Genomic DNA, 24956 nt, shown 5'->3' on the forward strand with positions numbered 1-24956 from the left:
GGCTCATCTGTAAGCCATACCTCTTGAAGACCTCAGCAAAGCTGCAACATGGTCATCAGTGCATATCTTTGCATCCCATTATTGTCTGGATAAGCTCTCAAAGAGCGAGAGTAGATTCAGACAAGCAATTTTGTTTAGCCTGTTCACCCAATAGTTTACTCTTTACAGTGGGATCTGGGTTGCTTATTCAGTAAATTCTCCAATTCAACTCAACTCAGCTCTCAATGCAACTCAGTTCAGCTGTTATACTGTATCATGTCATTAAGGCTAGCCTTAGACATCTTGCTATGTAAACTGATGTGATATATTAAATTGAATGTTGGTATAGAAAAATAAATAAATAAACTCTCAGCTTGGGACTCCCCACATGACATGACTAATTCAGTCCTGCTTGTCAATGGAGAAAGCAGATATGCCTACCATAAATGGTGTTCTCTGTAGACAGGATGAATTAGCCAGGCTAAATACCTACCCACCACCCTGGCGAGTAGAGATGTGCAGTTGTTGGTTAATTCATTTCAGCAGTACGCGCGTATCTCATGAATGGATAGTAGGTGTGCAAAACTGATATGCATATTGTCCATTTTGTGCACCTACTATCCCATTTATGAGATACATGCGTGCCGCTGAAATGAATCAACCAGCAAATGCATATCCCTACTGGAGAGTCGACTAGTGATCTAAAATTAGATCTGAAATCGACTGAAGGGGCTCACCAGAACGAGAATTCCTACATATGCTTAGTAGAGCAAAAGCTGTACAAGCTTACAGAGAGGGTTCATTCTGTGCTGCCTGATGACATCACCTATATGCAAGGCTAATTTATTCTGCTAGCTATGGAGAATCCTGTTTACAATAAGCAAATGTGCTTTGCTTCCTGGTACAAGCACATCTTCCAGGCCTTCTGAGCAAGTAATACTTAAGGCAGGATCAAAGATATTGGGTCCCAATATCTTTGATCCTGCCTCTGTATCAGGACCCCTAACCTTAAGCTTGCAATCTCCCTCTTTATAGCTGTATCCCTTCCAACATCTTCATTTCCCCCTCGCACATCTCACATTCCTTCGTATCTTCCCCTCCTATACCTTCAACTCATGTACTGGGCCTATAACTCTTCTCCCTCAGTCTCAAGAACAGTATTTATTTACTGATTTTTCTATACCGCTTATAACAGAAAAACAGTGTACAAAATAACAACTAACAGCAATGTCACATATTAAACTTACACAAACAAAATACAATCAATAAAATATTTAAAACTAAAAATAGCATTCAGCCCTTTGTGTGACCATACTGCAAACACCACTCCCTGCCCCTTCCTCTCTACCCTAACTCCTGCTACAAGTGTAAATCCTACAATAAAAGGCATTTAGAAGCAGTACTTTGTGCCCTAACTGTTGCAGAGGTTGGGGATTCAGGTGCTAAGGAGAAGGTGATGGCCCTTACTTAAGAACCTCTTCAGCCAAGAATTTCTAGTCCATCATCATTATTGTTAGTCTTGTTTTCTGCATAGTCTAAGATTTGAATGGCCATTAACAGCGCCTATACAGTATCCTGGGTGCGCTGGTACCTGTCATTTCAAATGTCATTTCAAATGACATTTGAAATGACAGGTACCAGGAAGTGGATGGTCCTCCCTCCCTCCCTCCCGAAGCAAGGCGCAGGGCGAAAGTTAAAACAAAAGGGAATAAAGTGAGATAAAAGTAAACTTACTGGCGGGAGCCGGCGGGCGCGCATTTGCCGAGGCGGGAGCCGGCGGGCGCGCATTCGCCGAGGTGGAGGGAGCCGGCGGCGAAAGCAGCCTCCAACAGCCCTCGCCGGCGGTGAATGAATGCACGCCTGTATACGCCTGTGCAATTGGGGCACTCAAGGCGTGACGTCACGACGTTTGGCGTCACGGCGTGTGACGTCGGTGTTGGCTAATGCGCTGCCTTGAGCGCCCAAATTGCATTCATTCACCTTCGCCAGCGGGGGGCACGCTGCCTTGAGCGCCCAAATTGCATTCATTCACCTTCGCCAGCGGGGGGCAAAGCGGCTTCCAGCAGCCCCCCGCTGGCGAAGGTGAATGAATGCAATTTGGGCGCTCAAGGCAGCGCATTAGCCGACGTCACACGCCGTGACGCCAAACGTCGTGACGTCATGCCTTGAGCGCCCCAATTGCACAGGCGTATACAGGCGTGCATTCATTCACCGCCGGCGGGTGCTGTTGGAGGCCGCTTTTGCCGCCAGCTCCCTCCACCTTGGCGAATGCGCGCCCGCCGGCTCCAGCCAGTAAGTTTACTTTTATCACACTTTATTCCCTTTTGTTTTAACCCGGCTTCACGCAAGGAACAGAAGTTGCAATTGTTCCTGCCGTTAAGAAACGCGTTTGCAAGAAGAAAGGAAACTTTTTTTTTTTTTTTGCAAGACTGGGGCAGAGCTGGGTTGCCGCTTCGGAGAGCCCGGGAGGATTGGCCCGTCAATTTGAGAGGACTGGGGCTGCCCTGGAGACCGGCACCCATGGACGCGGCCAGGGCAGGTGAGCGGGGGCTGTGGGAAAGTTTGCCGCCTACCCTTACCCCTGCCTCTAACGCAGAGGTAAGGGTAGGCGGTAAGTTAGCAGGTTAAACGCGCGGGAAAAGTGCAGGTTTAAAAAGCGATAATCGGGGCGCGCATTACTGTATGGGAGGGAATAGCTAATCTGATCGTTTACATCTCATATACATGCCGCGGGCGGAAAGGGTTACCCGTTGAGTTAAAGAGGCGGTAAGGATGGGTTAAAGGGGATAGTGAATAACAGGTTGGGCTAATGCGGGTTAGAAGCAGGGTAACTGCGGGTTAGAAGCAGGGTAACCGTGGCCGCACTTTACTGTATTGGCCTGTTAGTGATCAGTAGAAAGCTTTGAGAAGTATTTACTATTTATTTTGTCTGAATCTGCTGAGCCTGCATTTGCGCTCAAAAAAAAAAACAACTTTATTCTTTTTTAATCTTAGCAAAACCAATTCCTACGTCTTATAAATTCCTGTATAGTATTTGTAAGGTTGCATAATAGTGACCTCTGGTGGTGAAAACTCAAAGCTGTTTATAAAGTGCAATGGTTTATGTTAAAGAACCAAAATAGCTTTAACACAAGACTACATTTTGAAGTTCCCATAATCCTTGCTGTACTGAAACTACTTCACGCTCATGAATCAAACTTTATGCTACTAGGATTCTTCTTTGAAACCTCAAACATTCTGACATTTCAGGACAAAAGACAAATGCTGACTTTTGCAGTGCAGTAGGCAGTACAAATGAACAGTTTAATAACTGGTGAATAAGATAAATAAGTACTTCACGGCTTTTTTTGTATTTGACAAAACTGTCTGAAGGCAAGTATTTATGGACAGCATCACTACTAACATTCTTGCTTGAATCAAGATTAGTTCTGTTCTGTCATCTGGATGTATTTAATCCCCAGTGCTGACTTTTGCAGTGCACCACTGCTGGATGTAGTTCAGTAATTGAAACTGTATATTACTGTTATAAGCATACATAGTTATACGTGCAGTTGAAAAGTAATGATGTCCAATACACCGATGAAATGCTGTCTCAAAATTGTGTTGTTTTACAGTGTAGCACATGTTTGCTATGTTACTGGAATCCGTTCTGGGTGCGGTGATACCAGCTGCCCTCTAATCCCTTGCTGATCACTTTTATGTAGTCTGTCATAAAGCTTAGACAGTATAATAAGCTCCAGCAGTGCAGAAGGAGGGAAAAAATATTCTTGGTTCATGCTAATCGCACAAACTTGGAAGAACATACAGTACTTTTATCTCTACAGGGCATATAGCACTATATACCTTGGCAAATTCATTTGTGTAACTTAACTTTGTCTGCTATATTGATTTGTTGGTTTGTAAAGTTTGAAAATCAGGGTATCAATTTCTAATCATAGAAAGCTAGATCTAAAAATGTTTTATATGAATATTCATCTAGATATTTTATTCTGTCATTTTTTGGTGTGCCGAATAAATTTGTGCTTATAGAGATACATATTCAGTAAGCCAATGAGTGGACAAGTTATCTGGCTAACTGTAGCAGGGATAAACTTCCCGCTGAACATACTCGCTTAAAGTTCTCAGGCTACATGTAGCTGGATAACTTTAAAACCTAACTAGCTATGTCCGAATAAAACTGGTTAGGTTTAAAAGTTATCTGGCCTTGTGTGACCGAATAACTTGCCACTTAACCAAATATCTTCAAAAGATATCTGGCTAAGTGCCACAGTTAAAAAAATAATAATAATGAAGTTAAGTGCAGTTCCTTGACTCGATTCTCACTCTTTCCCCCCCCCCCCCCCCCAAATATTTAATAAATGGCTCTACCAGTCCAAGAAAATAAATAAAAACTTCTCTCAAATGGCTAACAGTGTTGCAAAGTCTGCAGGTTGAGCCCCCTTCCCTTTTTTATTTTTAATTCATGCTTCCTGCTGGTCCTCTTCCCACCATCCACCTCTTTGTAACAGGCCTCCATCTATCTAAACACCAGCTGGGAATGAGGTTTATCCCAGGTCAAGCAGGATGCTAGTCCTCACATATGGGAGACATCGGTAATGGAGCCCTATAAGGAAAAACTGCTGTCAAAGTTTCTAGAAACGTTTGACTGGCACTTTGTGCCCACTGAGCATGCTCAGCATGCCATGATATTCTCAGCCACAGGGGTCTCCCTTCAGTCTTCTTTTTTCCGCGGAGCCGTTAGCCTCGCGGTTAAATTGGAGTCCTGTGGTGATTTTCACCATGTAGAAAAAGTTCTGAAAAAGAACCGAAAAACTTCAACACCGCAGGGGTCTCCCATTTTTTACATCGCGGTAAGTTTTTTTTTCTCTTTTTGCAGCGGTTCCTAACCGTGTTGTTTAGCCTAGAGTCGTCGATGGCTGTCCGACTTAATTATGGCTACGGGATTCAAGAAATGCCCGATTTGTTGCTGTACAATGTCCATCACGGACCAACACTTAGAGTCTGTGCTCTGTCTCGATGACAAACACGACGTCCTATCCTGCCTGAAATGTGCCGAGATGACACCGAAGGGCAGAAGACTCCGGATGGAGAAAATGGAACACCTGTTCCATCTGCAATTAATCCCCTCAACATCGACGTCCACGCAGTCGTCTCTGGCTGGAGCGATCTGTAAGGTCGTCCTTAAGAAGCGAAGATCGGATGAAGTGGGGGATAGGTCGTCACCATCCCCGTCAGTTTCTTCGATAAAATCGATGTCGGGCATCGAAAAAGGCATCGAACTCAAATAGAAACATTGGCATCGTCATCGGAGGCCTCACGATCCTGAGACCGACCCGATAACCGGCGGTCTATCGAAGGAATCTGGATCAGCATCTAAGAAACCTCGGAAGGACGACGCTTCATCGAGGTCTTCCACTCCACGGCGATCCCCACTGACACCGGTGCTGGGAACCGTACCTCCCCAGGGTCCTGCAGAGGTATCTGAATCACCATCACTGCCTCCCCCCATAGCTGCTCTGGTCTCACCAGCTATGCCCGCGGAACTGGACGGCTATATCCGCCAGGCAGTTAGGAATGCGCTCCTCGACACGATGCCAGCACAGACTCTACCTTCGAGGCCAGCGCCATCGCCATTCTTGTCTCCATCGATTCCATCAGCTCCGGTACCGATACCTTCGATGCCACTTCAGATATCCTCACCGGTCCCATCACCAATTCCGCCGATGCCAATTCTGATGTCACCACCGATGCTGGATTTATCTTTTTTTGCGCCCATTTTGGCAAAATTAGATATGCTCATCGGCGCAATCCCTGTAAAACCTCAGGAAGTCCCATTGCCACCGAGGGGACAAGACACTGTTGAAGAATCACCGATTCCTGAGCCCATTCTGGGTCCATCGGGGGTTCCACGTCCAGTTCCACCAATGTCTCCATTGTTTCCATCGATGCCTAAGAAACAACCATTGATGCCATCGGGGCATACAATGCCTAGACCACATACAATCGGATACGTGGAAGGATACTGGCACTGACACCTCTTCAGAAGAGGTCCTATTGGAACCATCTCCTCCAGAAGAACAAAGAAAATCCCTTCCGGAGGACTTATCCTTCTCTGCCTTCATTAAGGATATGGCGGACACCATTCCCTTTCAGCTACAGTCAGAACAGGACGTCAGACAAAAAACACTAGAAGTGTTGCAGTTCGTGGACCCACCTAAGGAGGTATTAGCAATACCAGTCCACAAAGTTCTCGTAGATTTACTTCACAGGTTATGGGAGCATCCCTGCTCCATACCACCAGTGAATAAGAGAACCGATGCAACATACTTGGTACAACACATCCCAGGCTTCCAGAAGGCTCAACTACCTCACCAGTCAGTCATAGTTCAGTCAGCACAGAAGAAATCGAAGAGAATAAAAACTCATTCTTCGACTCCACCAGGGAAGGACAATAGATTCATAGACAACACAGGAAGAAAAATGATTCAGGGATCTATGTTAGTTTCTAGGATCGCGTCCTATCAATTGTATATGACGCAATACCAGCGTAATTTATGGAAGCAAATACAAGAGCTCTCTGAAACTCTCCCTGAGCAAGTTCAGGAATCTTTCTCTGAAATAATCCACAAAGGTCTGGAAGCGGGCAAACATGAGGTTCGTGCAGCGTATGATAGTTTTGAAACCGCATCAAGACTATCAGCAACAGGTATAAGTGCTCGAAGATGGGCCTGGCTCAAAGCCTCAGATTTGAGACCAGAGATACAGGAGAAACTGGCTGATCTCCCTTGTGTTGGAGACCATCTCTTCGGGGATAACGTGAAAGAAGCAGTTTCCCTCTTAAAGGAACACTCAGAAACCCTGAAGCAACTATCTTCGGTAGCTCAGGAATCTCAATTAACATCCAGAAGACTCCCAAGAAAATAGTCCAAGCGCCCATATTATAGGCCAAGGCGTTATTATCCACCTCCTGCCCGTGGACGCTCATCCAGACCAACTCAGAGAACACAGTCTAGGCAACCAAGAGTGCCTAGAGCTCAACCCCCTCCACTGACAGGGGCAACGTCGGGATTTTGAAGCAATACCAGAGAACAGCAGCCTCTCCACCAATCCGACCCCAAATTTGCCAGTAGGAGGTCGGATTACCTACTTCCAACACAATTGGTTTTACATTACCACAGACCAATGGGTACTTTCCATCACATCTCAGAGGTACCACTTGGACTTTCTCACTGTACCAAACGATACTCCACCACCTCGTCTTGGACAGCAAACAACCAATCCACAATTCTAAAAACAGAATTATCCACCCTTCTGAGAGCCAGGGCCGTGGAATCAGTTCCCCGGACTCAGCAGGGCAGAGGATTCTACTCCTGTTATTTCCTCATTCCAAAGAAAACAGGAGGTCTACGTCCCATTCTGAACCTCAGAAATCTCAACAAATTTCTGAGAAAAGAAAAATTCAGGATGGATTCTCTGGGCACCATGCTACCTCTACTTCAAAAAGGAGATTGGCTCTGTTCTCTGGATCTTCAAGACGCGTACGCCCACATTCCAATATTCCCTCCTCATCGTAAGTACCTGCGATTCCTAGTAGGAAATCAACATTTTCAGTACAGGGTTCTACCGTTCGGCCTTGCCTCAGCACCCCTAGTGTTCACAAAGTGCCTGGTGGTGGCAGTGGCCCACCTATACAAACAAGGGCGTGCATGTGTTTCCTTACCTGGATGATTGGCTCATCAGAAGTCAAACAAGAGAAGGAGCTTTCAACTCTCTCAAGATTACAATAACTCTACTCCATTCCTTGGGATTCCTCATCAACTACCAGAAATCCCATTTCACACCATTTCACCTGTTACAATTCATCGGAGCAGAATTAAACACCGTAACAGCAAAAGCTTTCCTTCCAAAAGACCGTGCACAGACACTCGCCTCGTTAGCAAGCTCTCTACGTGCACGGACACAGGTGACAGCTCATCAATGACTTACCCTTCTGGGACACATGGCCTCCAAAGTTCATGTCACTCCTATGGCCAGATTAGCCATGAGACTCACTCAATGGATACAAGCCATTCAACCACTGTCTCATCCAGTTCAAATAACTCAGAAACTAAGATCCTCGTTCCTATGGTGGACAACCATGGACAACTTGCTAAAAGGCCTACCTTTCCAACAACCAATTACGCAAGTGACGTTAACTACAGATGCATCCACCTTGAGCTGGGGAGCACACATTGGTCATCTGCAGACCCAAGGTACTTGGACAAAGCTCAAAGCTACATTTCAGATAAATTTCTTAGAGCTCCGAGCTATACGCTATGCGCTGCATGCGTTCAAGGACTGCCTTTGTCACAAGATTGTTCTGATACAAAGAGACAACACAGTAGCCATGTGGTACATCAACAAACAAGGAGGTACGGGCTCGTATCTCCTTTGTCAAGAAGCTGCACAGATTTGGGACTGGGCCCTAGCACACGCGATGCTTCTATGGGCCACTTATCTAGCAGGAATTCGCAATGTAGTGGCGGACCGCCTCAGTCGTCAATTCCAACCTCACGAGTGGTCTCTGGATCCAGAAGTGGCGACCAAGATCTTTCAACGTTGGGGTCAATCGACAATAGAACTCTTTGCATCACAACTGAATTACAAAGTGGACAATTATTGCTCCCTGTTTCAACAAAGAAACCAGTTTCCCTGGGACGCCTTTGCTCGCCACTGGGACTCAGGTCTTCTATACGCGTATCCTCCGATACCACTAATAACCAAAACTCTAGTGAAGCTACAACAGGACAAGGGATCCATGATACTCATAGCCCCATATTGGCCTCGACAAGTATGGTTTCCCACACATCTAGACCTCTCGATCAGAGACCCAATTTGCCTGGGCACAGCACCCACTCTCATAACTCAGGATCAGGGCAGGTTGCGCCATCCCAACCTTCAATTCCTATCCCTCACAGCATGGTTTGTTTGGATCAAACGAAACAAAGAGTTGGTTGGATTTCCTATGAACTTACAACCTCTCAATCTTTCAACTAATGTCTCTCAAGTGCTTGTAGCTTCACGTAAACCTTCCACACAAAAGACCTATTGTGCTAAATGGAAACGGTTTACCAAGTGGTGCACACAAAACATTGTTGACCCTTTTTCCTGCACTACATCTTTATTAGACTACCTTTGGCACCTCTCAGAATCTGGTCTTCAAACCTCATCTGTAAGAGTGCATTTAAGTGCAATCTCAGCTTATCACAATACAGTTGGAGATGCACCAACATCAGTGCAACCCCTCGTTAGTAGGTTCATGAGAGGTTTAATCCAAATAAAACCTCCGCATCGACCACCAGTTACACAATGGGATCTTAATGTGGTCTTAACAAGGCTCATGCATTCCCCTTTTGAACCCATGAATTCATGTGAGGTTAAATTTCTCACATGGAAGGCTATTTTCTTAATAGCCATCACATCAGCAAAGAAGGGTTAGTGAGTTACAAGCACTGGTCACATACCCTATAGAAAATTCCTACATGATAGTGTGGTACTCCGTACACACCCAAAATTCCTTCCTAATGTGGTCACTGAATTCCATTTGAATCAATCCATCATTTTGCCTACTTTCTTCCCAAAACCACACTCTCATCAAGGAGAGAGGGCTTTACACACCTTAGACTGTAAACGTGCACTTGCTTATTACTTAGATCGCACTGCAGTTCATAGGAAATCCAACCAACTCTTTGTTTCGTTTGATCCAAACAAACCTGGAAAGGCAGTAGGCAAGCAAACTTTATCCAATTGGCTAGCAGATTGCATACAGTTTTGCTATGACAAAGCAGGCCTGCCTCTCCAAGGGCGAGTAAAGGTGCATTCAATAAGAGCAATGTCAACCTCAGTAGCACACTATCGTTCAGTGCCAAAGCTGACATATGTAGAGCAGCAACATGGAGTTCTCTTCACACCTTTGCGGCTCATTACTGTTTAGACAAAGAAGGACGACAAGATTCAGCCAATGGACAATCTGTCTTAAATAATTTGTTTCTAGTATGATCCCAACTCCTTCCACACCCAACCTTTCGTGATTTCAGACTGCCTCATTTTTCCCAACAGTACACCGCTTGTTGTGCCTGTTGCACAAGTTCTAAGCTATTGGACCAATACAAAGATGACTCAGCCTGTAGCTTGCTAATCACCCATATGTGAGGACTAGCATCCTGCTTGTCCTGGGATAAAGCAAAATTGCTTACCTTGTAATAGGTGTTATCCCAGGACAGCAGGATGTAGTCCTCACGAAACTCACCCGCCACCCCGTGGAGTTGGATCCGATACGTTTTATTATTTTATTTTTGGCTAACGCTAATTGCTACAAAACAGACTGAAGGGAGACTCCTGTGGCTGAGAATATCATGGCATGCTGAGCATGCTCAGTGGGCACACAGTGCCAGTCAAAAGTTTCTAGAAACTTTGACAGAAGTTTTTCCGTATAGGGCTCCATTACCGATGTCACCCATATGTGAGGACTACATCCTGCTGTCCTGGGATAACACCTATTACAAGGTAAGCAATTTTGCTATCTTCTTACCTGCTCCCCAGCGCTTTCAGCTTTGCTCTGACAGCTTCCAGCTTAGCCACTGTCAGAGCAAGGCTGGAAATGCCAGAAGCAGATGATAAAATCCCTCACTCCATTCTGGGGTTTTGACTGGAGGGGGGTTACAAAGAGGTTGCGAGTGGGTGGTAGGTAGGAAGGAATCATGATTTTAAAAACATGGGGAAGGAGGGGGAACCCCACTTGCGGACCTTGCAACACTATTTACAGCCACTTGGAAGGGGTTTGGGAGGATGGTGGATTTTGACCCAGCAGGGCCATTTATATTTTGCAGAGGAGTGAGACTCAGGCCACAGACCTGCACTTGACTTTATTTTATTTTTAATGGTCGCACTTAACTGGATATCTTTTGAAGATATCAGGTTACATAGCAAGTTATCCAGGTAACTTAGTTGGATATAATTGAAAATCAGCTAAGTTACGGGCCGATACAGTAAGGTGCGGTAGAAGGAGGTGCGTTAGTGCCGGGCGCACCCGCGTTTGCCGCACGCACAGTTCGGATCACATACCGCTCGATACTGTATTTAAATGGCATGCAAATGCAAGCCGCGTCCAACGCGCGTCCATGAAGCACAATCCATTTTACTGTATAGGCGCTATACAGCGCCTATACAGTATCCTGGGTGCGCTGGTACTTGTCATTTCAAATGTCATTTCAAATGACATTTGAAATGACAGGTACCAGGAAGTGGATCCCAACTTTAAGCAAAAGAAAACCTAAAAACCTAAAATCCAACGCACCGGGAAAGCCACTCTTCAGATCGCGACTAATCCCATCCCCCAGACCCCCGCTCACCTGCCCTAGCCGCGTCCATGGGTGCCGGTCTCCGGGGCAGCCCCAGTCCTCTCTCCCCTCCTCCCGAAGCAAGGCGCAGGACGAAAAGCGACTCGACATGCTATTAAAGCGTACGGCGTTCGTCCATACGCTTTCGGTGCCTTGAGCGCCCCTTGGGTGCTCAAGCCAACAAAGGTGCATGAACGGGCGTGCGTGACGTCACGCTCACCCGTTCATGCGCCTTTGCTGGCTTGAGCACCCAAATTGCACTACGGGCATGCGTTCATCCATCTTCGCCGGCGTGGGCCGCTTTCGCCGCCGGCTGCCCCCGGGAGGCAGGGGAGCCGCGGTGCGCGCCTCCGGAGGAGGGCAGAGAGGACTGTAAGAAAAAGTAAGTTAACTTTTGTTACACTTTATTCCCAATACTTTAATAGCATGTCGAGTCGCTTTTCGCCCTGCGCCTTGCTTCGGGAGGAGGGGAGAGAGGACTGGGGCTACCCCGGAGACCGGCACCCATGGACGTGGCCAGGGAAGGTGAGCGGGGGCTGGGGGATGGGATTAGTTGCGATCTGAAAAGTGGCTTTCCCGGAGCGTTGGATTTTAGGTTTTTAGCTTTCTTTTGCTTCGGGAGGAGGGGAGAGAGGACTGGGGGCTGTCCCAGAGATGGCACCCATGGACGCGGCCAGGGCAGGTGAGCGGGGACTGGGGGAAAGTTTGCCGCCTACCCTTACCCCTGCCTCTAACGCAGGGGTAAAGGTAGGCGGTAAATTAGCAGGTAAAAGACGCGGCAAGATAGGTTAAAAAGGAGATAGTCGAGGCGCACCTTACTGTATGGGAGGGAATATCTAATCAGATCGTTTACATACATATACGTGCCGCGGGCGGAAAGGGATACGCGTCGAGTAAAAGAAGCGGTAAGGATCGGTAAAAACAGATAGTGAATTGCGGGTTAGACTTACATGGCCAAATTGTGAGTACACAGCGGGTTAGAAACGGGGTAACTGCGGCCACGCTTTACTGTATCGGCCTGTTAGTTAGATAACTTAAGCCTGCCCCAGAGCACCTCTTTTTTTCTTTGGCTAGATTTTAGCTAGATAATGATTTATTTAGCTAAATCTAACTGGATAAGGGACCCAGTATTCAAAAAATTGCCATTTAGTCGGATAAATTTTGGATTATCTGGTAAATGGCTTTAAAAATTAAAACATAGTGCTTCAGATTCTGTGTATAGTAAATTAATCACCTTTACATTTTATCTTCTTAAACTGTAACATTTTTTATTTCTAACTTTAATTTTTCATACAGAATTATTATATGTCAGGGCTTCCCAAACAAGTCCTGGGGACCCCACAGCCTGTTGGGTTTTCAGGATACCCACAATGAATATACATGAGATAAATTTGCATATATTGATGTCAATTTATCTCATCCATATACTGTTGTAAATTTATCTCATGCGTATTCATTGTGGATATCCTGAAAGTCCCCAGGACAGGTTTGGGAAGACCTGCTGTATGCACTGTATGATTATATGTAATGGAATATCTTTTATATATAATTGTAGGCTGTAATTAAAAAAGCATGTTGCTAACAACTTCATATTTCACCAATGTCTTTTATTTAGAATGTTTGTGTCTCTGTGAAAGATGGAGTGGAGAATACAATCCAGTTTGGAAAAGGTAGGATATTTATTTGTCCTGTGTGAGCACTGGGTAAGGCGGTTGTGGTAGGATTAAATATTAAACAATCAAAAAAACAGGATACAAAACAATTTGTAGCAAAATACCAGGAATACTTGAAGAAATTAGGGGACCGATGCAATAAAGTCACGTAGAAAGCGGACGCTGAACAGTGAGCGCCCTCTCTCTTAATGGCGCGCATGGCCCCCCAAAGGGGGGGCGCGTTAGCAAGGATGCGCTAGGGATGCTTGCGACCCTAGTGCATCCTTGCTAATGTGACCCCAAACAGTTTTCGTGATTGTCATACGCTAGTCACGAAAACCAACGCCGATAAACCCGGCGTTTGTTTTCATGACTACTCTAAAAACGTTTGACTATTGTCAGGTCCTCTAAGGTGTAAAAGTAAACTGCTCCAACCACTCTCTCAGCCCAGAAATCAGTAAATACAAATTGCTGATCACCCTAAAGCAGTGCCACCGCCACAGGCGCTAATTAAAATAAAGCGCTCCTGACGGAGTCTTAAAATAAACCTTCCATGTTCTGTCTTCACTGCCCTTGGACAAAAGTTAATCCTTACAGTTGTGGCAAGAAAGCTATCATTTTGTGATGAGCCTGGGTGAAACAGAAATAAAAGAATCCGCACACTGGAAGACAAGGTTAGAAAGCCTGAGCAGAGGAATCATTTAGCGTGACTACGCTAAAAACGAATGCTGAGTTTATTGGCGTCTGTTTTCCTTTGCGGCAGACAGCCACGAAAACAGACACTGATAAACTTGGCGTCGGTTTTCAGCAGTCACGAAAACCAACGCTGGGTTTATCGGCGTCAGTTTTCATGGCTATCCGCCACTAAGGAAAACCGACACCGTTGAACTCAGCGTTGGTTTTTGTGAGGGGTCCAACCGTCAATTTTTTTTCTTTCTTTTCTTTTTTTGATGCGCACATCTATTAACGTCTGCTCCTGGCAGGCGTTAATAGATGACAGTTAATATGCGTCCGAGATGCACATTTTTCTTTTTGCATCGGGAGTTTATGCGTAATAGCCTCATTCACATGCATTTGCATGTGAAGAGCGCTATTACATTCATTCCGCGTTGGACGCGTGTTGAATATGCGCTAATCCTCTTATTGCATTAGGGGATTGATTAGCGCCTATTTTACCCGCATCCAACTGTACTTTAACAGTGTGCTCAGCTCAGCGCACCATATTGCATCGGCCCCTCAGAAACAAATTCACAAAGAAGACAGCATCAGATTTATAGGGTGTTAATAGGTGTACATCCACCACCTCTCGCCACACGATGGACCACAAGCGGTATCAGTAAAAAAACAAAAAACCTTGAATTTCATTCATTTGCTGATTCCTCCTTCCTAAAAATAATTTTAAATTAATAAATAATTTAATGATTCATGCTGCTCACGTCGTGTTTTTGGCAGGATTAAATATTATACATAAATATAAAAAAATATACCTTGGTAGACCCTCAACATAACATTCATAGCATTATCACTGGCCTAGTAGTCTCATTACTGCTTTATGTTTCAAAATAGACTGCTTAATTAAACATTTAATTTCTCCTGAAGTTCAGTTTTTACCTTTTTAAATTTTAAGGTAGCAGATTATTACCCTCTGCTGTAGGGAAAACTCTTCTGATATTAAGCTTCACAATATAGGAAACTAGATTTAGGTTTAAAGAGATGACTTGACTTGAAATACCGTGTGTGTGTTTGTCAGGGTGTTTATGCTGAATATGCATGAAATATATTTGGGTGCATCAGAGACACAGCATATGCATAATTATTATTTATTTTTGATTACCTGCTTTTCCCTTGAGAAAACCCCCAAAGCAAATTACGCTCAAAATCATAAAATAATCTTTAAAAATGTAACACAAATATAATATTCAGTTTAAACAAAAATTCTATAACTGAAAAAAAAACAATCTTCATTGTGGCTATCCAGAAAATCAGACTGATTAGGAATGCCTCCAAGATTGGATTAGAAAGCACTGATTTATTTCAGGGATTCTCGATTCCAGTCCTCAAAGGCCACCAACAGGTTGATTTTTCAGATATCCATAATGAATGTTCACCAGATGTAGTTGAGTCTAAGAACAAGGGTAATTTACATGTCTTCAATACCCTCCAGGATCAGTATTGAGAACTCCTGATCTAGTCCATCCCGTTTTTTGTGGTCAGGATCCATTGTACCTTTGTTCAGTATGGCAAATGTTTTATTTCCTTATCATCTATGCCAGACCAGTCCATGGGTATGTCCCCCTGCCAGCAAATGCAGACAGAAAAAACCTCAAAGCAGACTTCATTCCTCTTTTAGGGGTCTTGTGCAGTTTTCAGTTCTTCAGTATTTCTCTGTCTCTAGCAGATGGTGCAGATGTGGACTGATGCAGCAACTAGGACTAGATCTCTCCCAGGAAGACTATAGGTTAAGGTTCCCAATGGAATGTTGATTGAGTCTTGGAGGTACTCCTGGCGATGTCCTGTTGAGACTGATTCTCCCTTCCCCCTTGGGAACTGACTCAGTTGGAGAGCTGAAGGCCTCCACCTATGTGTGGTTCCTGGTAACTTTATTCCATTGATGTGTCTGGCAGCAGGAGTTATTGATAGTACAATCTCTTCTATTCTTGGAAAGCAACAGGGAGGCAGTAAAGTTTTTCAAAAAAGAGAAAATGACTTGAAGGACTGCTTCCTGGTCGCTTTGGTGCTGTGTCAGATTTGGACTCAGGTGGTTTGAGGTGATCACCCTGTCTTCTCCCTCCCTCTGCTTTCTCCGGTAAGACCTTGAAAAAAGGGAGATATGACACTGCAAGTAAGTCATGGCAGCTCAGTGTGTCAACTTTGCCTGACTTGTGGGTAGGCAGGCAGGTGGCTGGGTGTGATCCATAGAACATTGGCACGATGCCAAAAGTGAAACTGAATGGGCTTCTCAGATCAAGCCCTTGTCCCTACATTGGCAGGCAGCATTGTAGTAGGGCCTGTGATACAAATTGCTGATCACCCTAAAGCAGTGCCACCGCCACAGGCGCCAATTAAAATAAAGCGCCCCTGACGGAGTCTTAAAATAAACCTTCCATGTTCTGTCTTCACTGCCCTTGGAGAAAAGTAAATCCTTACAGTTGTGGCAAGAAAGCTATCATTTTGTGATGAGCCTGGGTGAAACAGAAATAAAAGAATCCACACACTCGAGTCCATCCCAGGCCTTATCAGTGTCCCTGTACAGAAGAAACAGATTAGCCCTAGCAATATTAGTGTACTTCACTGGCTGGGATAGTCATATGGAATCAGCTAGCCAAGAAGAGGAGGAGGAGATAACTGATCTGGTGGACAAGGGGAGTGCCTCCTCATAAGAGGATAATTCCTTTGTGGAGAGGCTGTTCAAGAAAGAAGGGCTGGTGACATAGTGACTCTTAATTCCAAGGAATGACTTCCTGCAGCCCTTGGATGAGCAGTGAGAGGCAATCTATAGAGGTTCCCATGTTCTGGATGCTCATAGGCAGCCCTTCTTCCCAAGTGCTTCTCACTATATCTGACTGTTGGAGATAAGATATTCTCAGTGTGAGACACCTGATTCTAGCCTTATGATGGCCAATATGATGAAGGATCTATGTTCCCTTCCTAGAAATAGAGGGATATGGTGTTGGATAACTTAAGGGTTGTCCTCATCTTTGGTAGAGGAAAGCACAACAATCAGGGACCCCCTTGATAGGAAGATTGATCCTCCGCTTAAATGCTTTCTTTTTCTGTAGTCCAACAGGATAAACATCCTGCATGAGACTAAATACAAAATTGAATCTTTATGGGTAGAAATCCCTTGTGTGTCAGGGAAGACTACAGTGATAGGGGTATACTACCGTCCACCTGGTCAAGATGGTGAGATGGACAGTGAAATGCTAAGAGAAATTAGGGAAGCTAACCAAATTGATAGTGCAGTAATAATGGGAGACTTCAATTACCCCAATATAGACTGGGTAAATGTATCATCGGGTCACGCTAGAGAGATAACGTTCCTGGATGGAATAAATGATAGCTTTATGGAGCAATTGGTTCAGGAACCGACAAGAGAGGGAGCAATTTTAGATCTAATTCTCAGTGGAGCACAGGACTTGGTGAGAGAGGTAACGGTGGTGGGGCCGCTTGGCAATAGTGATCATAATATGATCAAATTTGATTTAATGACTGGAAAAGGAACAGTGTGCAAATCCAAGGCTCTCGTGCTAGACTTTCAAAAGGGAAACTTTGATAAAATGAGAAAAATTGTTAGAAAAAAACTGAAAGGAGCAGCTACAAAAGTAAAAAATGTCAAAGAGGCGTGGTCATTGTTAAAAAATACCATTCTAGAAGCACAGTCCAGATGTATACCACACATTAAGAAAGGTGAAAAGAAGGCAAAACGATTACCGGCATGATTAAAAGGGGAGGAGAGAAGCTATTTTAGCCAAAAGATCTTCATTCAAAAATTGGAAGAAGGATCGAACAGAAGAAAATAGGATAAAGCATAAACATTGGCAAGTTAAATGTAAGACATTGATAAGACAGGCTAAGAGAGAATTTGAAAAGAAGTTGGCTGTAGAGGCAAAAACTCACAGTAAAAACTTTTTTAAATATATCCGAAGCAGAAAGCCTGTGAGGGAGTCAGTTGGACCGTTAGATGATCGAGGGGTTAAAGGGGCACTTAGAGAAGATAAGGCCATCGCGGAAAGATTAAATGATTTCTTTGCTTCGGTGTTTACTGAAGAGGATGTTGGGGAGGTACCCGTAATGGAGAAGGTTTTCATGGGTAATGATTCAGATGGACTGAATCAAATCACGGTGAACCTAGAAGATGTGGTAGGCCTGATTGACAAACTGAAGAGTAGTAAATCACCTGGACTGGATGGTATACATCCCAGAGTTCTGATGGAACTAAAAAATGAAATTTCAGACCTATTAGTAAAAATTTGTAACTTATCATTAAAATCATCCATTGTACCTGAAGACTGGAGGATAGCAAATGTAACCCCAATATTTAAAAAGGGCTCCAGGGGCGATCCGGGAAACTACAGACCGGTTAGCCTGACTTCAGTGCCAGGAAAAATAGTGGAAAGTGTTCTAAATATCAAAATCACAGAACATATAGAAAGACATGGTTTAATGGAACAAAGTCAGCATGGCTTTACCCAGGGCAAGTCTTGCCTCACAAATCTGCTTCACTTTTTTGAAGGAGTTAATAAACATGTGGATAAAGGTGAACCGGTAGATATAGTATACTTGGATTTTCAGAAGGCGTTTGACAAAGTTCCTCATGAGAGGCTTCTAGGAAAAGTAAAAAGTCATGGGATAGGTGGCGATGTCCTTTCGTGGATTGCAAACTGGCTAAAAGACAGAAAACAGAGAGTAGGATTAAATGGGCAATTTTCTCAGTAGAAGGGAGTGGACAGTGGAATGCCTCAGGGATCTGTATTGGGACCCTTACTGTTCAATATATTTATAAATGATCTGGAAAGAAATATGACGAGTGAGATAATCAGATTTGCAGATGACACAAAATTGTTCACAGTATTTAAATCACAAGCAGATTGTGATAAATTGCAGGAAGACCTGGTGAGACTGGAAAATTGGGCATCCAAATGGCAGATGAAATTTAATGTGGATAACTGCAAGGTGATGCATATAGGGAAAAATAACCCATGCTATAATTACACAATGTTGGGTTCCATATTAGGTGCTACAACCCAAGAAAGAGATCTTGGTGTCATAGTGGATAACACATTGAAATCGTCGGTGCAGTGTGCTGCGGCAGTCAAAAAAGCAAACAGAATGTTGGGAATTATTAGAAAAGGAATGGTGAATAAAACGGAAAATGTCATAATGCCTCTGTATCGCTCCATGGTGAGACCGCACCTTGAATACTGTGTACAATTCTGGTCGCCGCATCTCAAAAAAGATATAATTGCGATGGAGAAGGTACAGAGAAGGGCTACCAAAATGATAAGGGTAATGGAACAACTCCCCTATGAGGAAAGACTAAAGAGGTTAGGACTTTTCAGCTTGGAGAAGAGACGACTGAGGGGGGATATGATAGAGGTGTTTAAAATCATGAGAGGTCTAGAACGGGTAGATGTGAATCTGTTATTTACTCTTTCGGATAGTAGAAAGACTAGGGGGCACTCCATGAAGTTAGCATGGGGCACATTTAAAACTAATCGGAGAATGTTCTTTTTTACTTAACGCAGAATTAAACTCTGGAATTTGTTGCCAGAGAATGTGGTTAGTGCAGTTAGTATAGCTGTGTTTAAAAAAGGATTGGATAAGTTCTTGGAGGAGAAGTCCATTACCTGCTATTAAGTTCACTTAGAGAATAGCCACTGCCATTAGTAATGGTTACATGGAATAGACTTAGTTTTTGGGTACTTGCCGGGTTCTTGTGGCCTGGATTGGCCACTGTTGGAAGCAGGATGCTGGGCTTGATGGACCCTTGGTCTGACCCAGTATGGCATTTTCTTATGTTCTTATGTTCTCCCTCCTCAGGCAGCGCTATATGTAATGGCTTCATGACTCAAGTCCTCCTTTGTTGGGTCCAACATCCCTCGGAGGGAAGCCATGGTGACCTTTCCCGCAGATAACAATGTGCAGAGGAGGGAGATCTCAAACCTCCCTATTTGGGGACCTGCAGCTCCCAGAAGGATTCAGTTAGTGAATCTCACATGGTGGGGCTATGTAATACATCAGTTAGATCCCCTATATGGCCTAGCTCAGGCTATAAACAATGTGTTGATAGTATCGCACTAGGAGTTCTGGGATCCTTGTAGAAATAATCAGAGCAAAATGTAGTCAAGCATTTCCAACTTTTATTCAAAAGTGCAGTAGGTTTTGGTCCCCCAACACGCACCGTGTTTCGCCAGTAGGGCTATTCGGTCAAGCATTCCCTTAACTTACTTAGTCTTCCACAGCTCCCATAGACTGTTTTCATACTGTTGACGTCCAGAACCTATGCTCATGTTTTTACTCATCAATAAGAAATTTCCCCCTCCTCCCCCCCTCCATGAACAACATTCCTTCCCCTCCCCCCCATTAGCAAACCTCCCTCCCCATGCGCTAGTTTCGCTCTAATAGTGCATACTGCTACTGTTCCTAGTTATGTTATGTTATATTATCCAAGTTGTTCACTCCCTTGTTCATTGTAAGACATATGTTGTCATTGTTTTCTACTTGTTATAATGTAAACCGGAGTGATAAGTAATTCTGTTACCTGAACTTCGGTATAAAAAAAAAGTTATAAATAAATAAATAGGGCTGCGTCAGGCGGGACAGATGCCCAAAACTAGACAGGTTGCACAGCGTCAGGGAAGGTTTCCTTCAGAAACGACTCCAAACATGCATGAAGGAAATGCAAAGACTACAAAAATTTATTTCAAACAGCTCTTGTGATAGCATCTCTGATCACAGAGGCCAGCTAATATAATGTGTACTTTTGTGTCTTTTTTGTATTACAATTGAAACCCTTTGACACCATAGAGGAGTGTAAACAACAGTGCTATGTCCTGGCACTTGTCACTATCGATTGTTATACAAAAAAGACACAAGTATACATTACATCCCCTGGCCTCTGCGATCAGAGATGCTATCACAAGGGCCTTCTGAAATACATTTTTGCAGTCCTTGCATTTCCTTCACACGTATTTGGAGCTGTTTCTGAAGAAAACCTTCCCTGGTGCTGTGCAACTAGTCGTGTTTTGGGCATCTGTCCCTCCCGATGCAACCCTAGTGGCGAAATGCGGTCCATGTTGGGGGACCAAAACCTACTGCACTTTTGAATAAAAGTTGGAGATGCTTGACTTTTGATCTGATTATTTCTACAAGGATCCCAGAACCTCTAGCACTATACTATCGATACATGGTTTGTCACCAAAGTGTATACTGCTCATCCTCTCCACCTTATTTGCTTCTTAACCGAGGCTATTCCAATATGGCCACAGTATTTACAGCCTGCTTCTTGGGAGCTCCCCACAGAGCAGTGGCCATTACAGTTTTGGCCTTGTTTTACAGTTTATCCTTCCTAAGAGATAACTGTCTTATGGCTAGACCTGGAAATTTAGGGACCAAAGTTCAGAAGCTGGCTAAGAGTGCTTCTCAGAATCCCTGCTTTCCCGCTCACTCTTAATACCAGTCTTGATAGGGCTACTTCAAAGCTACAAGCAAACTGCTCAGATAGCATGCTTCCTTCCTCAGGGAGGTAGTCCAGGAAAGTGAATTTGGCTGAGGTGGACCCTTGTTGCAGGCTGCTGTGTTCTTGGCATGCTTATACTTTGCAACGCTTGGTCTTCTGCTCTGGGTGGTGGGATACCATTCTGTGGAACTTTCCTGTTGCCCTCAGTGTAAGTCTTGGGGGCAGTGGTATTAGGCTGATTCTATCAGTCACAGATATGGGTCTCTGCCTCTCCTTTGAAAAGAGGCCAGAGGCATAGTATTATTTATTTTTGGTTTCTCAGAAAGGGCTGCAAGGTTTCCTATTTTTTGGGTCCCCATGCAGAATAGGATTTTCCATATGGATTTACAGGATAGTTTCCCCTAATCTCCTCAGGGGTTACTACCAGATATTTCTCAGATGAATTAATTATCCAGGAATCCTTTCTCACAGCTATCAGGCTCTTCCTTTATGCTAACCATGACTTCAGGTTCCTGCTGGACAGGAGGTAGTAAAAGCTTCTCTAGGCAGAAAACTCTTAGACGTCCTTTAGTCAGTCTATTGACAATTCAGAGCCATTCAGAGGAGGAAAGACATTTTAGCTGCAGTCGGGGTTATGCAGGTGTGGAACTCCTTGGCTGATTGATAATTACCTCGAGCAGCAATTAGTTTTTTTCTCAATCACTGGTATATAGGGAAAGCCCTTTTGTATCCAAAGAAGAAACTGGTCTTATGGCCTTTAACATCAAGGTCTTGAGGCCTTTCTCTGGCTGTTCAGGTCTCCCTTTTCCATGTTCACCCCGAGCATGGTTCTGCAGGTCAAAGGCTCCAGGGCAACAGACTTGAATAAAGTATCTTAGGCACTAGGACCCACACGTGACTCAGTTTGCATTCCTCTCAGAGTGGTACCCAGTATTGTAAGGCTACGTTCCCTCTCTAAAGAGGTTAGGAGCCTGAGCAGCTGGCTTTTCATAGTTGTCTCCTGCAGAGAATAGATTTAGAGTCTCTTTCATGGTTATTTTGTGCCGTAGGAATGAGCCTTATAGCTGAAGTGGAGACAGGATTCCTAGTAGAAATTCAACAGGTCCGTGTCTAGGTGAGGACCAAAGCCAGCTGTGTAGCACTGCAGAAGTCCTGGCCCGTAGCTTGGAAGAAGGCAGCCTGCTGACAGTGCATCATCATCGGAAGGGCATCAGGCCCCTCAGCATCAAACATTAGGAAGAACTTAAGGAAGTGGACTGTCTTCACCCACTTGAAGAGAGTGAAGGGTTCAGCTTCTTTGGTTGCAGCACCAAGGAGCTCTGATGTGCATCGGGCAAAGACCACGAAGCATTTCTATCGGTGTCCATCAGTGCACAATGCTGGAAGCAGGACATTCTGATAGCAGCATTGAATCCCCTGAAGCATTCTTGTGGTGAGGAGAGCTCATCCTTGGTAGAGTTCCAAAAATTGCATCAGTCTCTAAGGGTCTAGGCATCGAACTCTTTGGTATCCTTGAAAGAAGCAACCTCCTTTCTTGCCTCCCAGGCCTTATTGGCATCAGTAATTTTTGAGGAGGAGATAGATAGGAAAATTCAATAGTCCTTGGACTGAAAGATGCAGAGTTCCTATACTCCAGCATTGACTACATCACTATCCCCGCAGACAGTCACCCAGCCAATATTGGAATTCTAGCTGCCACCTAGAAGAATAGCACCAATGCCAGTTCCTGAACTGGAATCGACATCAGTTGCCTCCGTACCAATAGTGATTTCCAGTCCATTGAGGGAGGAAACTTCCATGAGACACAGGAACTCATTGGGGGTCTACAGCCCTTAAGACAAGCACTTCCTTACCTGAATCCTAGTCTGCTAGCCTGGTGAGATCCAGATCCACACCAGTTAGGCTCAGACTCGGAATATTCCTGGGGATATGGCTATGGATTTAAAGACTTCTCTCATCAGAAGGAGTCAACAGGTCTTCACTCCGATCTCTCTCTCCTCCATAGTAACTGAGAAAGTCTCCTCACAAGGATCTCTCCCTTGTCAGCTTTGTCAAGAGAATGGCAGAGGTCATTCCATTTATGTTACAGGAGGAGGAAGAATACAGAACAAAGATGTTGGACATTTCTCCAATTTATGGAGCCCCTTCAGAATATTATGGCAGTCTCAGTCCATGAAATCCTTCAGGAGGCATAGATAAGGATGTGGGAGAGTCCGCACGCTCTGTAGCTCCAGTGAATAAGAAGGTAAATGCAATGTATCATATCCAGAAGGCTCTAGGATTCAAGAAGTAGCGACTGCCTCACCAATTAGCAGTGGTGAGTCCACTATTAAGAGAGCCAAAAGGTACAGAGCCCATTCCTGTGTTCCCAGGGAAGGATTTTTGTGCCCTAGACAGACTTGGGAGGGAAGTTTTAATTTTTTTTATTTTTTAAGGGGGCTGTGCTTAGTGCCTGTAGTGTCCTATCAGCTCTTGATGAGCCAGTATATGTGGGACATTCTGAAGAAGTTGAAAAAAGTAGCAGAACAGCATCGTCAGAAGCAGCATGACTACTTTAAGCACTGGTAGAAGAGTAGGGAGTGCGGAAAAAGTATGGTTTAGTCAACTTTTGATATTTTCAAGACCAAATCAAGAGTCTCTGCAGTGGGTATTTGTGCCTGCAGACTTGCTTAGCTGTGGGCTTCAGATTCCCAACCAAATATCCAAAAAAGACTCTCAGATGTGCAGTGCTGTGGGTAGAGTCTCTTTTGAGACACAATCAAGGAAGAGGTGGTTCAGATTAAAGACCACTGTGCAGTGCTTCAGTCCTCTCCAGACCTACCCTCTTCAATGGGGAGGTACCAGGTGGAGTGCTGAGGAGGCATTTCTTTCAGCTGAGGAGATGTTTTCTTACACCCCTCAGTTCCATCAACAGCAGGATTCTTATGTTCACCCTCTGCAGTTGAGGGCTCCAAAGCCACAACCAACATCACAGCCAAAACCTGGGACAGGTTTTGGACTGGAACATAGAGAGCATAGATGAGATCCCAGTATCTGTGCTAGAGGACTTTCCTGTCAGAGGTAGGCTGAGGTTTTACATAAACTGTTGGCCCAGAATAACTATGGATACTTGGGTCTCCTGTATTATACAAAAGATTATAAGACTACACTTATTGAACATCCCTCCAAATCTCCCACCTAAACCCATGTGGTTGCTCTTAGCATCAGGAACTGCTGCAAATGGAGCTCTTCTCCCACTTAGAGGCTAAAGCAATTGAGCCATTCCACCAGGGGAGAGAGGGCAGGGATTTTACTCAAAGTAGTTCCTGATCCCAAAGAAATCAGGTGGACTCTGTCCCATCCTAGTCCTAAAGGTGTTGAACAAGTTCCTGAAAAGGGAAAATTTTAAGATAGTTTTCCTGTATACCTTGATTCCCTTTATAGAAAAAGAGGACTAGCAATGTGCTCTAGATGTAAAGCAGGGGTAAGCAGCTCTGATCTTCGAGTGCTACAAGCTGTTTAGGTTTTCATGATATACACAATGAATATGCATGAGATGTATTTGCGTGCAATGGAGGCAATGCATGCAAATTCATCTCATGAATATTCAGTGTGAATATCTTGAAAACCCAACTGGCTTGTGGCACTCAAGGACCAGAATTGCCTGTCCCTGTTCTAAAGGATACTTACACCCAGATGCAGAGATTTCCAGGTCACAGAAAATGCCTCTTATTTGTAATAGGGAATTATTATTTCCAATAACACGTACTGTCTTTAGCCTGGTGTCAG

The 24956-nt window shown here is 44.4% G+C and overlaps 1 protein-coding gene across 5 annotated transcripts in view; it reads left to right on the forward strand.

The window, feature by feature from the left end:
• APOOL (apolipoprotein O like) overlaps positions 1-24956 on the forward strand; it is a 267269-nt gene that overhangs the window by 83676 nt on the left and 158637 nt on the right. For all 5 annotated transcript variants that reach the window (XM_029606577.1, XM_029606573.1, XM_029606575.1 and 2 more), the window contains one exon: positions 12973-13027. In XM_029606577.1, coding sequence (XP_029462437.1) covers positions 12973-13027 — 55 coding nt within the window. The remainder of the gene's footprint in view (positions 1-12972; positions 13028-24956) is intronic.

The sequence above is a fragment of the Rhinatrema bivittatum genome, chromosome 6 (genome assembly GCF_901001135.1).
Source record: "Rhinatrema bivittatum chromosome 6, aRhiBiv1.1, whole genome shotgun sequence".
Lineage (NCBI taxonomy): Eukaryota > Metazoa > Chordata > Amphibia > Gymnophiona > Rhinatrematidae > Rhinatrema > Rhinatrema bivittatum.